At 47.4% G+C, this 13,344-nt stretch overlaps 1 protein-coding gene across 1 annotated transcript in view; it reads left to right on the plus strand.

Annotated features, from left to right (window-relative positions):
* The first annotated feature begins 9,628 nt into the window (after window positions 1–9,628).
* The window catches only part of LONRF2 (LON peptidase N-terminal domain and ring finger 2), a 37,302-nt gene continuing 33,586 nt past the window's right edge, over window positions 9,629–13,344 (plus strand). The window contains exon 1 of the mRNA XM_035114934.2: window positions 9,629–10,647. Coding sequence (XP_034970825.2) covers window positions 9,870–10,647 — 778 coding nt within the window. The 5' untranslated portion in view covers window positions 9,629–9,869. The remainder of the gene's footprint in view (window positions 10,648–13,344) is intronic.

A 13,344-nucleotide genomic window follows, 5' to 3' on the forward strand; every position in this document is an offset into this window, starting at 1 on the left:
GTCCATGGGGTGACGAAGAGTCGGACACGACTAAACGACTAAACAACAACATTTATTTGGTGTCCGTTTAGGTAAAGTGCATTGTCCTTTAGAAGGAAGATGGTATACAATTGACAGTAATGACTGAGGTGCATGATACAAAAAGAACAGTGGTGCAGGTAGGTCAGTGGACCTTTGGGTCCACAGATGATACTGGACTACAGCTCCCATCATCCACATGCAGCTTAGCAAATGGGAGTTGTAGTCCAATGATATCTTGGGACCCAAGATGGAAGAATGCTGATTTAAGTAACATTAAACTCTGGACATAATGGTCTCACAAGGGGGTGGGGGACAGTCTTAGGTTATCATGTACAGCAGGGGTGTCAAACTCAAATTCATCGGGGGGCCGCATCAGCAGTTTGCTCACCCTCAAAGGGCCGGTTGTATCTGTAGGACTATGTGTCCACTCTTTATTATTATAAATTATTGTCACTGCATTCAATTATTACTGTTTTTTGTAATAATGTAAGTAATAACTAGCTCTGAAAGCAAAAACATAGTCAGAATAATGGCAAGTAGGTATTCAAATGTACAATTATTGTACAATTTATTGAAAAATGATTTTTGGTAACAGAGAGTAATTTTTTAAAAAAACATACAAATATTGCCAAACACTGTTTATTACACATGTGGCAAACACAAGGCATTAACTTTTTTTAAACTTTTCTGACTAGATTTTACTCGCTTGCGGGGTTCTTCTCTCCTCTTTTATAATGGGCTAATTCTTGTTTTGTTTTTGGAACCGAGAGGAAATGCCTCTTAGACATTAGCTCCCTCCCTTCTTGGGTTAGAATGGAAAAGGTGGGGGAGGACTGCAGCTGTCAAATATTATCCCTCCTTGCCATCGATCGGAGAGTGTATAGATGTGAGATCTTGAGGCCGGCTGCAAAGCGGCTGCTCCCCGTTGTCTCCTAGCTCTCTCGCTCTCCCCCTCAGAGGCTCCCGGCTTGTCCTCCTCCCCTCCCTCCCTCCCTCCCTCCTTCTCTCCCTCCCTCCCTCCTCTCTCTCCCTCCCTCCCTCCCGCCTTCTTTCCATCCATCCCCGCTTGTTCTCCTCCCCTTTCCCTCTCTTTAAAATTGATTTCAAGGCGCTGCCAGCCCGAGAGCAGCTGTTGAGCTCTCCAGAGGGAAAGTGAGCGCTCGCTTCCCTGTCAATAGCCTCCCCACTTCTCAAACAGAAAACAATCCTCCGTGAGCTGAAACTGCCCGACCAGCCATCCCTCTCTGGTGCCAGCAGAGATCTCTAAGAGATCTCTTTCCCCGTCCCCAGCTCCTCAAGCCCCTTCCTTTGCATCAGCCTGCAACTCCAGCCTTGCCGCCTAACCGGACTTCTCTCGAAAGCAGCGGAAGAAAGGCAGCGGGTGAATGAGCTGATGGTACCCAGCAGCCCAAGGGTTAATCTGCCCGGGTGGGCTCCGGCTGCTTCTGAGAGCCTCCCTCCCTCCCTCCCTGCGTCTCCAGCGGCCACTAACCTTGCTCAATGGCTCAGGAAACGACCCACTCTTGTCGCCGCCATTCATTTCAGGGGGCTTTGCAGGGCGAACTCCCATGGAAATGAATGGCACTTGCGCAGTAGGGTCGATCTCTCTCTCTCCCTCTCTCTGTTCAGCTGGGGGGGGGTCCAACAGGAACCCCCGGCACTCACGCGGCGGCGGTCTCAGTGGCTTAGGAGCCCTTTGGGCAGCGCGAACACGCTGGCTGCCCTCAGGAGCTCCGTGGCGCGCGCCGTGATGCCTCGCCGGAAGCCCAGCAAAGAGAAATTCTCCCGCTGCAGCTGGACTCCGCCCCCCTGAGCCCTATTGGCTGGCAGAGGGTATGATGCGGCGGCGGGGAGGGGCTGGTGCAGGGGGCCAACTACGCCCCCCTGCAGACGCGGGAGTCGGCCCCAGGCAGCACAGGGCGGCGGCGGCGGTGGCAGTGGCGGCAGCGGGCGGCGGGCGGGCTGCTCAGCGCCCCCTGCATTCTGGCGCTCTAGGCCACATGACGAGGTCTCGCGGGCCGCATGGCGAGGTCTCGCGGGCCGCATTTGGCCCGCGGGCCTTGGGTCTGACACCCGTGATGTACAGTATATTAATTCATTTCCCCCCACTTACTTCAAAATATGTTAAGCCCGTTTTGCTGGTCCTCCTGCTCATTCTGCCCTTGTCTTTTGTAGGACTGGCGATACCTGGTTTTCAACATTGTGCTATATATATATATATATATATATTTATATCACGATGTCTGAAATAAAGATGGAGTTACTTAGAGGCATCGACTGGCTTCACGGTTTTCCCCACACTGTGATTTTTTTGCACAGCACACAAACACACACCATGATTCACAATATATTTCCAGCTCAGTAATTATGAAACCGCTATCACAATATGGATTTCAGCAGGATTTTGGACGATATAGTGCTATATCGCCCAGCCCTAGCCTTTCGCCACAAATTCCCGTCCTGATGGCGCCACTGAGTAGGGAAGAGGAAAATAAGCAAATCGCTCCTTTTTTGTGGTGTTACATTATGTAATAAAGTATCAGGAGACAGAACTTGGAGAGGAGGAGCTAAATACTGTACAGGAACTCATCTAATGGATTTCAAAGGTCCTTCTGCAAGAGGTCTTCCAAGTTTTTCATGCCCCCATTAAATAGTGCGTGGTTCTTTAGATACCTTGACAATTTTTATTCTCTTAATGTTTTGCTGCTTAAACCTATCTCCACAGCTTTTAAAACTCCTGTACTGATACTAGCTGAGCACTACTTATGACAGCAATGTCTGGTTCTTGTTTGAAAGGCCTAGCAGACTGTCTTCATTGCCTTCTGATGCCTTGCATCAAAATATCAAAAGCATGGGTAAGTCTTTAAAAATTGTTCATTAATGAAACACTTTTGAAAAGTTGTTTGTTGGCATGACAGAACAAAAAAAAACAGATTTTCAAAAAGGAAGATGATGGTGAATTCTGTTGCCCGTGTGCAATTGTGGTAAATTTCATGTCTGTTTTCAGTCTATGAGACTGAAAAGTATAGCCCAGTACAACCCTGTTGACTGATTTTCGATCCAAGCTACGCAATAGTCGTCAGTATTTTTTTTCTGTTTAGCAACTTTGCTTTTTGTAGAATGTCCAGGTTTACAGCACTGCACTGTTTTGGACAATCACAGGAGGGCCCTCCAGTGGCCAAAACATTAATAGAAGACGAATACTACTGAGCATCAAAATCCAGTTTGTTTGGTGCCAACAAATGCCATTTTAATCCTTTTTAAAAAAAATTAAAATAATAATAATGGATGGTGCCTTGTGTTAGTCCCATGAAGTAATTTTTTCTCTCAGAGTGCTGCCATGTTTATGGGGGCCCTGGGCAAGGTGGAATCTTTTAATTCACAGATGGCGTTGCTAGTTACTTCAACTTCCCGTGATTTTATTTTTATTTTTACATTTATATCCAACCTTTCCTCGAAGGAACCCAAGGTGACACACATATTTCTCCTCCCCAGTTTATCCTTACAACAACCCCGTGAGGTAGGTTGGGCTAAGAGACAGTGACTGGCCTGAGATCATCCAGTGAACTTCATGGGGGGGGGAATTAGAACCCTGCTCTGCCAAATCTTAGTCCAGCACTCTAACCACTATACCACCAATGTCATACGAACATCAGCCTACTTTACAGGGTTTCTGTAAGAATGCCTGTGGCAATGTATGTGAGGCGCTATGAAAATTTAGCAACAGTGAAGATTTTTCTAGCAACAATGATTTTTCTACTAGTATTTTTTCAAGCAGAGGAGCATATTCTGAAATCTCTCAAGCCAAGTATCATGCTGGTCTGAATGATTCAGGGCACTGCTTAATTTTCAATGATGTTTAACATTACACTGTTTTTCAGTAAACTAAAAGTGGATTTCTATCGCTTCAGCAATAGCAAATATAACACAATATTGGGCGGTGCTCTTGGTGTTGGGAGGAATGGCAAAATAATGACTAATTTATGCTTTCATTTTAGCAGCTAAAAAAACTTTTTAGTTAACCTCTATTGTTGGCGTCCATTTTCATTTCTCATAGTGGGGTCAGGAGCTTAACAGCTCGAAAAAGCATTCCAACAAATCAGCAAGGCTGTGAAATCTCAAATCTGCCTACAGTAGTGCCTGTAGCTCAGTGCCAGCTGAACTTGGCCACCTCATTGAGCAATGGCTGAGTGTTGGGTGATTCACCAAAATTAGCTGCCATGTCTGTAGGATTTCTTGGACAAGTGAAATGGCTGCTTACGTTCCACCCCTGTGAGTCACATCCAAATTACTGCCTCCTAGATCGGAGAGCTGTGCGTGTGAGTGAGAGATCACGTTTTGGGTTTGAAGGAAGTGAAAAGAAAATTCTAAATGACAGGGTCATGCTAAATAGGGCTGCTGCTTTTGCTCAGCTTCTTCATATGAGTCAAGCTTCAAGAGGATTTGAAGCAAATAGGCAGTGGAAGCAATGCAGAGCAAAGGGGGGGGGAATAGATGAAATTAGTTGGCACTCCCTGAACTGAATATTTGAAAGAGAATGCTTTAACAGATACAGGCATTCTTGTCTTCTTGTGGGGGGCAGAGCAGATGTTTCCAGTCCTGGCTCTATGTCGTTGGCAGACTCCTTGGTCACACCAGACCCACCACTTACTTGCGCATCGAGCTGTGTGAAAAAACCTGCAAGGTACAAGGCAGTGTGACATACATGGAAATTCCTGTCTGCCTCCAAATACTGTGGGGCAGAGGGTATTTTAGAAAAGCTGCTGGCTCACAGTCATAATGTTTTAAGTTGGTGGATTTTAATTCTGGACACTAATTTGCCTTTGGATATTTTAGGCTCAACTCCCCATAATTTTTTTTCAGGTATTTATCTGATGATGATGATGATAAAAGAGGACTATCATAGAATTGTGGAGTTGGAAGGGACCCTGAAGGTACTCTAGTCCAACGCCCCCTGCTTTACAGGAATATGCAAGTGACTCTTATGGGGATTGAACCTGCAACCTTGGCGTTATCAGCACCACGCTTTAACTGACTGAGCTATCCAGACTGAGATGCAATACTCAATACATCACACAGCATTTGCTCCTGAACATGATTCTATCACATATCTGTAGTAAAAATCAGGATGAATTTCTTGTTTATAAAATAATAATAATAATATTTTTTTAATACCCCGCCCACCTGGTTGGGGTTCCCCAGCCACTCTAGGCGGCTTCCAACAAAATATTTAAAATACAATAAAAACTTCCCTAAAACAGGGCTGCCTTCAGATGTTTACTTTTGATTGCATCTGTAAGGACAGAATCAGGCAGGCAATCTAGGTTAGTGATGGCAAATACAAAACCCAAGGGCTGGCAAGGAGTAAAACAAAACAAAAAAGGATAACATCTTGGTGCATTGGCACCTTGGGTTTATGGTTAAACTTCAGGACCCCTGGGAAGCTTTCCATGGAGAGAGATTTCACAGCACTCACATCTCAAGAGGAGCTGTCTTTCATTGGATTACTAGACATTTCTGTGCTTATCTCCAGCCTCCCTTCAGGCTCTCGCCAAGAATTCAGCAACTCTTCGAGTTCTCTCCCTTCTTTCCCAACCTGTAAATTTCAAAAGGACACATTTTTCCTGTGTGACATCACACCTCCTGTAACATCCCTCTCCCAACTCTGCTATTTACCCAGAGCTCAGGCAGAAGGTCAATGATTGGCCATTGTCCATAATGACACCTTGATGGCCCTTGTCCCCAGGTGATTTCCTGGTTTAGTCTGCTTTTTAAATCTTTAAGTCTGGCATCTTCCCTTCAATACTGCAAATATTAACTAAATTCTACCATATATTAATTTCTAACATTTCCTAATTCTAGCAGTTAGAGGTGGCCTTGGACCCCCAAACTTTTGTTACCCCAGATCTGTAACAATATGCTGAAAGAATAAATTATGTTAGAACATTTGAAGTCATCTTCAATTATCCATAGTTGTGCTATTGTTGGATACAAATTATGATTATGCCATCACTCTTGTTCTGTAACCAGCTAGAGTAACCTATTTTCAAGATTTACATTCTAAATTGACAAGTCATTTTTCCAGGTCAACAAAGAAGTGAGAGCTATTTTGATCCACCACTAGATGTCCCCAGTAAACAACTCTTAAACATCTCCAGGCCAATTCCTTTTACAGTCACATATTAATTTAGTGCTTATGAGGCAAAATACAGTACTTTACAGTACAGTGATTTAATAGTATATCTTACTACAGGTAATATATGAGCAACTATTATCACTGATAATGATTTGTCATGCACCTTAATAATTGTAACTGCTGCAAGTATTTTATTTATAAAAGCATAGCTGCCAAGTTATCCCTTTTTTAAGGGAAATTCCCTTATGCTGAATAGGCTTCCTCGTGAGAAAAGGGAAAACTTGGCAGCTATGGTAAAAGTACATACTGCAATATGAGGGTGCTTAATTAAAAACAGCAAGAAACAATCATTAAAATGACTGGCCAGCCAAAAAAGCTTCAGACAGAGGCATAGGCTCTTCAGCATAAAGAAAAAAGATTCCTGACAGTGAAAAGCAAGGATGTCTGCCAAATCTTTGTTGTAAGAGTCTTCCAGACAATATTGGTGCATCTTGGTGTATATAATCAATACCGGTGTTGTAACAGCAGGTGATAGGGAGGGAATTACAGGATCTCTGAAGTCCTCCTAACCCAATTAAAATCAGCCCAGTGGACCATTGTTTTAGTCATTGAGAGCATGACCCATGCCTAGATATATAGTACAGTATTAGTCAAAAACTGTTATGGTGCCGGACAGCCAATGACTATGGTAACAACCACAAGCACATGAATATGTGCTAAGCTGAAGCCAATGAAGTTCAAGTTGTTGAGATTCCTGCATTGGTGGTGGTGGGGGGGTTGGACTTAGATGACCTTCAGGTCCCTTCCAACTCTACAATTCAATTATTCAAGTAAAAGTATATGAAAGTGAGAGAGGCATAAACGATGCTTCTGCTGTTTCACACCGTAAAGGTAAAGGTAAAGGTAAAGGGACCCCTGACCATTAGGTCCAGTCGTGACCGACTCTGGGGTTGCGCGCTCATCTCACATTATTGGCTGAGGGAGCCGGCGTATAGCTTACAGGTCATGTGGCCAGCATGACAAAGCCGCTTCTGGCAAACCAGAGCAGCACACGTGTGCAAAGGCATTGTTTAAAATGAGGGCATGTAGCTCCCCACTCTTAACTCTGTAACTCTTCATTTGTGTGTGTACTGTAAATGAATTGGACTTGAAAGGAATTTCCTGTACTCAGGTTTGTCAAGAGCTTTATGCAATTGCACATTTACTCAGTTGTCCCACGGCATTCAGTTTTGCACATTGTTGTGTTTGGTTTACACTTTAGTAAGGGTGTTTATTATTGTAGTCGATGACTGATTCAGGCAGTGCTTAAGGGCAATTATATAGTTATGCTATGGAATTTTATGCCCTGCAGCACACCAGGAAATGAGGTGGCCGGCACTCATCCATCACTTCCCCAGTTCCAATGGAGGCTGGTCCATCCAGGCTCAGTTTGCCCTTAGGCAGCCTCCACCTGCTTATCTCCTTGCTTGCCATCTTCCTCCTACTCCTTAGTCTTGAGTGTTTGCCCTTTTAGAACTCAACAGGGAGGAAGATGGGAGACAAAATCAGAATTCATTGGTTCTGGCTTCCCCTATTGTTGGTTTCCCTGGTGTCCCCTTGGGCACCAGCTACCACTGAAATCAAAGGTCCGCTTTTGCTGCTTCAGGAATACATCACACTGTATTTATTATCCTATCCCACTTTTATAACTAGTGGCAAAGGCAAAGGGTATATTTCGCACGGCGAATTGAGGCTCAGATCTCTTTATTAGCAGCAAAGACAGCGGAGCTTGCTTCTGTTAAGGCTACAAGCATAAATACACTTGCCTGGGAGGGAGCAAGTCCTGCTGAATTCAGTGGGGCTTAAAACAGCCACAATAGTGTGGTACAAATCTAATTCATACTAAAGCGCCGCCTAATCTCACATGACACTATTAAGATACTAAAACACATGTTTCCTGTGTTGTTTTACAGCTCAGAGTGTGCAGATTTGCTGGAAATTTACACAAGAGTCCAAACTGTCACCTAAGTTCTCCTGTAGGACAATTTAATGCAAAATCTACCAGTGCAACTGCAAAGTTAATCCTTTTTCACATTCGACAGAAGCAGGCTATTTAAATGGGTGTGGTGTTGCCTGCAGCTCCTAGCTTCTGGTTTTTGTCTGCCCCCCTGTTCCACTACAGCTCCATTTGCAATATTTCCTCATCCTGCATTACTACAGATGGTGCATTCCAAAAAACAGCCTTCGCCAGCCTGGAATCTTCCAGCTGTTTTGGACTATAACTCACAGCAGCCCCAACCCAGCCAACATGACCCACGCTGGCTGGGGTTGATGGGAATTTCAACAGAACTTCAGTAACCCCAGGACCATCAGTGCTGCCTCTGGAAACAGAACTTGAAGAGTAGGTACCTGTTTGGGCTTCACTTGGCCCAAGTGACTTGGGGCCTTAGTGGTGAGGGAGTAGCTTCAGGTGGTCATTTCCCATAAGTTATGGAGGGAGAGAAGCAGCAGCCCAGTAGAACAGGTGCCATTTTAGTGTGTCAAGCAAACATCAGATCCATTGCTGAGTTCTTGATTTCTAAATAACCGATTCAAAACAGATGGCATTTAGTGTGGGTTATGAAAAAGTGTTTCTAGCCATACTATGGATAACAAGCGAAGTTATCTGGGTCCCTAGGGTTGTGTGGAGATGAGCTAAGCCTGTCTCACCAGATATGGAAATAGGAACAAGGCTGCAGTTCAAGGCTCCCTTGGCGTAAGCCCCACTGGATTCCTCCTTCTGATCTGACATGCATAGGATTGCACTGTGACAGGTTCACAGTGGATGATAGATGATGAGAGTTTGTCCAGTCATACCTAGAAGCCGTATGACTTACAACCAGACAGATGAGAGGAGTGGAGGATGAATTATTATATAAATATACGCGCTTCCCCTCTCTTAACCCTCTTTAGATTTCTGCTGGCCTCTCCTTGCACGTGAAACTGCGCTGAAAAACACTAACTCGGCCAAATTTGCATCCAGCGGTCTGTGAAACTTTACAAAAAGAGCATCGCAAATGCGGATATGCCGGCTTAAAAATGAAGGTCACGTCAACAAGGTTCGCCCTAGTTTTCCTGAAAGCAACTCCTCTCCACGCAGAACTGTGGCTGAAGCGAGGAGGAGACGCAGCCAGTTTGGAGAGGAACAGAAAACCAGCCGGCCCGCTGCCGCTTGCCGGAAGCCTGCGAGGCGCTGGCCGGCCTCCCCCGTCACACACACGTGCGCTGTCGGAGGGCATGTGCGCTCGGCTCACCAGGCCGGGGACTGGGGCGGGCGCTCGGCGGGGCGGTGCTGCCCTCAGCCGGGGAGAAGGAGTTATACAACCGCACGGCGTTGCATAAGCGCCTGAGCCCGGAATAGTCTCAGCTGCCTGCTGGCGCGCTCGGGGAGCGGGGCCAGCGCCGCCCTGCTCTCCTCCCCCTGACCCCGACGCGCTCGCTCGCTCCTCTGGGGACGCCCCAGACGGAGCTGGCGGCGCGCCTTCCCCCCCGCACAGCCCTTTCATAACGGCGTCCGTTCGAGCCCTGGCGGCCACCAGGCTCCTTGAGCGAGGCAGGTCGGGCGAGGCGCGGCGACGAGGGGCCGCCTCCCCGCTTTCCTGCTCCTCGCGGAGGCGCTGAGCTCGACGATGAAGCCATAGCAGGAGCGCTCGCCGCCACCACCACACCCACCCAGTCAGCCAACCCGGCGAAAATGGAGCTGGGGGCCGCACTCGGGCACCAGGCGCAGCAGCGCGCCCACCACCACCAGGCCCCGTCGGCGGCAGGAGGAGGCGGCGGCGGCGGTCCCTGCGCGGAGATGTTGCAAGTGGCCGAGGAGGCTTTCCGAGGCGGCCAGTTCGCCCTGGCGGCGGAGATCCTGAGCTCGCAGCTGGCCGAGTTGGCGCAGCCCGAGCGGGGCCTTTGCCTCCGCCAAGGGGACGCGCTGGCCCGCGCGGGGCGCATGGCCGAGGCTCTGGATGTTTACAGCGCCGCCGCCAGGCTGGCCCGCCTGAGGCCCGAGGAGCTGCGCGAACTGGCCGAGAGCTTCGCGCTCAGCCTCCGTGACAAAGAGCTGCGCCTGCCGCCGTGGCGGGGGCCTGGTGGGGGCGGCGGGGCAGCTCCGGAGGGAGACGACCCGCTGGCGGACCCGCCTTGCTGCCGACCCCCGGAGCCGCTGGGCTGCCCGGTGTGCCGCCGCCTGCTCTGCGAGCCGGTGACTCTGCACTGCGGGCACACCCACTGCAAGCGGTGCGCCCAGTGCGGCGGAGGGGAGTGCGCCCGCTGCGCCGCCCGGCGCCCAACCTCTGCCTCTGCCCCAGCCGCGCAGCCCCCCGCCGGTCCCCGCGTCAACGTGGTCCTGGGCAGCCTGCTGGAGAAGTGGTTCCCGGCCGAGAGCAAAGCGCGCCGGCTGGGCGCCGAAGGGGACGCGCTGAAGGAGAGGCAGGAGCTGGCGGCCGCCCTGGAGAAGTACAACCAGGCCCTGGATCTTGGTGAGTGCTCGCACACGCCTCCTCCCCACAGAAGAAAGCTTCCCTGTTGCCTTTGTAAGCAGCAAGGGCAAAAACCCTGTCAGTCACTGTGTTCGGCGACGCTGCGCGACGACCTCGACCCGTGTTGCTTTGGCTCGCAAGGGGACAAACAGGCCCAGTAGCGTTCCTGAGCTCCCTTCCTTATGTGGGAAGCGGATTAGGGATTTCCCCACGGGGAGAAAGCGCAGTGAATGGGGGCCATTTCCAGGAGTGGGTGTTTCTGCCAATGTAACAGCAACCAGGCCTTGCCTGATACATGGATGAGAAGGAATTTGGCAATAAGGGGCCCCTACTGAACACCTGGGTGGAAAGTGCATTGTGGCGCTTTCTGCACAGCCTGGTGTTTTTGCAAACTATATGTGAAGTGTAGAAAGTGGAAGTGTGCCACTTTCTAAAAAAAGAAACACCTCCCCCACCCTAACCCTGTGTTTCCTGGCACTGTGCAATTGGGGATCCCACGATTCTGTTGGGAGACTCCCCCCCCCCCCGTGGCTGGGCAACCCAGTCATATGCTAAGCATATAAATAATAATTATAATATTATAAATAATAATTATTATCAGAGTTGGGTGTTGCAGTTTGTGAAGGAGAACAGGAATCTGTTCAGTTCTTACAAACTGCTATATGATTGTGCTTGGGCTGTGGGTCTGCGGCATAGGCGCAGTTGTGTTTCGGTGATTGGAAGGCATGTGTATTGGGGAAATAGGCTGTGGGTTGTTGGGTAAAGGGTTAATTTGACTTCTCAAGTTATGTGGGAAATGAATTCTGTTTAGGTGGGTTCCAGCTGCCTTGCCCATTCAGTAAAAAAACTGGGTTTATGTTAGCATTGACCAGAAACAGCCATGTGGTTTCTTAGAATGAGGTAGGGTGTGCTCTTGAAGGCTGGCAGTTACAGCCCCAGGATGCTTCCCAGCTGAAGCCAGGGCAGGGGTGAGAGCAACTACTGTACTGGGAATACTGTATATTCCTGCGTATAAGACTACTTTTTAACCCAGGAAAATCTTCTCAAAAGTCGGGGGTCGTCTTATACACCCAGTCGTCTTATACGCCGGAATATACGGTAGTTGACATCGGAACACATATTGTATCTTCTGTGCTTTGCTTTGTGGAGAATGTTAAGGGCCTTGCAACTGCGAGAAATCGAGATTTTGGTCCAGGAGTTAGAAAAGTTCATACCCCACATGGTTTTCTTAATCCTGGTGCCTTGTGGCTCAGATTTATGCTCAAGAGGTTCAAATTAGCTTTCCTTTTCTCTGGCACAACTTAAGCCACTTATTTTGAATTGGTTTCTGACTTCCATTTGACTGGTCAGGCACCAGTACTTTGTGGGAAATAATTCTAGAGAGTTTTTAAAATTGTATATTAGTGAAAGTTGAAACGTAGTTTTAGCCTAGGTGTGGCAATGCTTTGTGACATTGTCAACACAGAGGTTTGTGGGCCTTTGAGCATCTTGGAAACTCTGAAAGGGTGTAAACTGTGCACCTGAAGATACAAGCTAATCCTTCCTCATCACATACCTTTTCTAATGCAGCAATACATCTTCATCTACTGCCCTGCCAGTGTCCAGTATTTTCACTGTCAACCTTTTGCCTAGCCACGAAAATAGCTGGGAATAAATAAGATGACACTTCCTGCTTGGCAGAATCTCTAAAACCTGTGCAGTGTGGGTTAAGGTCATTGCCAATAGACTGACTTCTCTTACCTCAGGGACTTCCTTACAATTCAAAGCAAAACTTGCAGCAGCTACTGTATGCACAGAACTTACGGATACGCAGTTGGGCACCCTGCGGATTATCTGTGTGTTGTTCATTTGTTTATGGCGGGAGATGGAGGACTTATTTTTTTTAAAAAAACAAAGAATTTACAGCGTTCCATTTTCATCTACAAATTTGCGACAATCCGAGAATTTGAGAATAGATTCTGTGTACTTGCTGGGGACAACATCAGAATTACATAATATTGTTTCCCTGAATACTCATCATCACAACACAGTGTAAGAGAGTGTGACTTCTCTACGCAAATTCGGAACCTTATACCTAAGATGTTAACATGCTTACAGTAAGACCAACATAACTGATTGCATAATATAGATGCATTTCAAAACCTTTTTGGTATCGAAAGTTTCACTGTTGCTGGTTGTGGTTAAAATCTCAGAAATATGGGTGTACGTGAATTAATGCATGAATCAGAGAGTGCGGAACACTGGAATGCCATGGTTCCAGGTTTGGCTGTGAATGCTTGATGTAGTGTAAACTTTCACAGGTCATCCTAACCTTTTGAAATGCCAGTAGGGATGAGTACTGTTGGTTCACTTCTAATAGGCTATTTCAAAGTTTTTGGAGCTGGGCCTTTCTTAGTGACTTCAATAGGCTGGGAACAGAGCTTGTATATAGGGAAATATGTTTTTCCTTCTTTTTTCAGTCGTTATTTTGCTATCATTACATGTAGCTGTTTAGACATAACAAACAATAACCTTCCCAAGTAGAGCAGCTGTTGGCAACCTTCGGCTCTGCAGATGTTGCTGACCTACAGCTCCCATCATTCTTGGCCATTAGCCTTGCTAATAGGAGTTGTACATAGTTCAGCAACATTTGGACAGCCAGAGGGCTTCCCACACCTGCAATAATAGAGAGAACCATTGGACCTGAAATTGTCTTCC

The sequence above is a fragment of the Zootoca vivipara genome, chromosome 4 (genome assembly GCF_963506605.1).
Source record: "Zootoca vivipara chromosome 4, rZooViv1.1, whole genome shotgun sequence".
In the NCBI taxonomy this organism is placed as follows: Eukaryota; Metazoa; Chordata; class Lepidosauria; order Squamata; family Lacertidae; genus Zootoca; species Zootoca vivipara.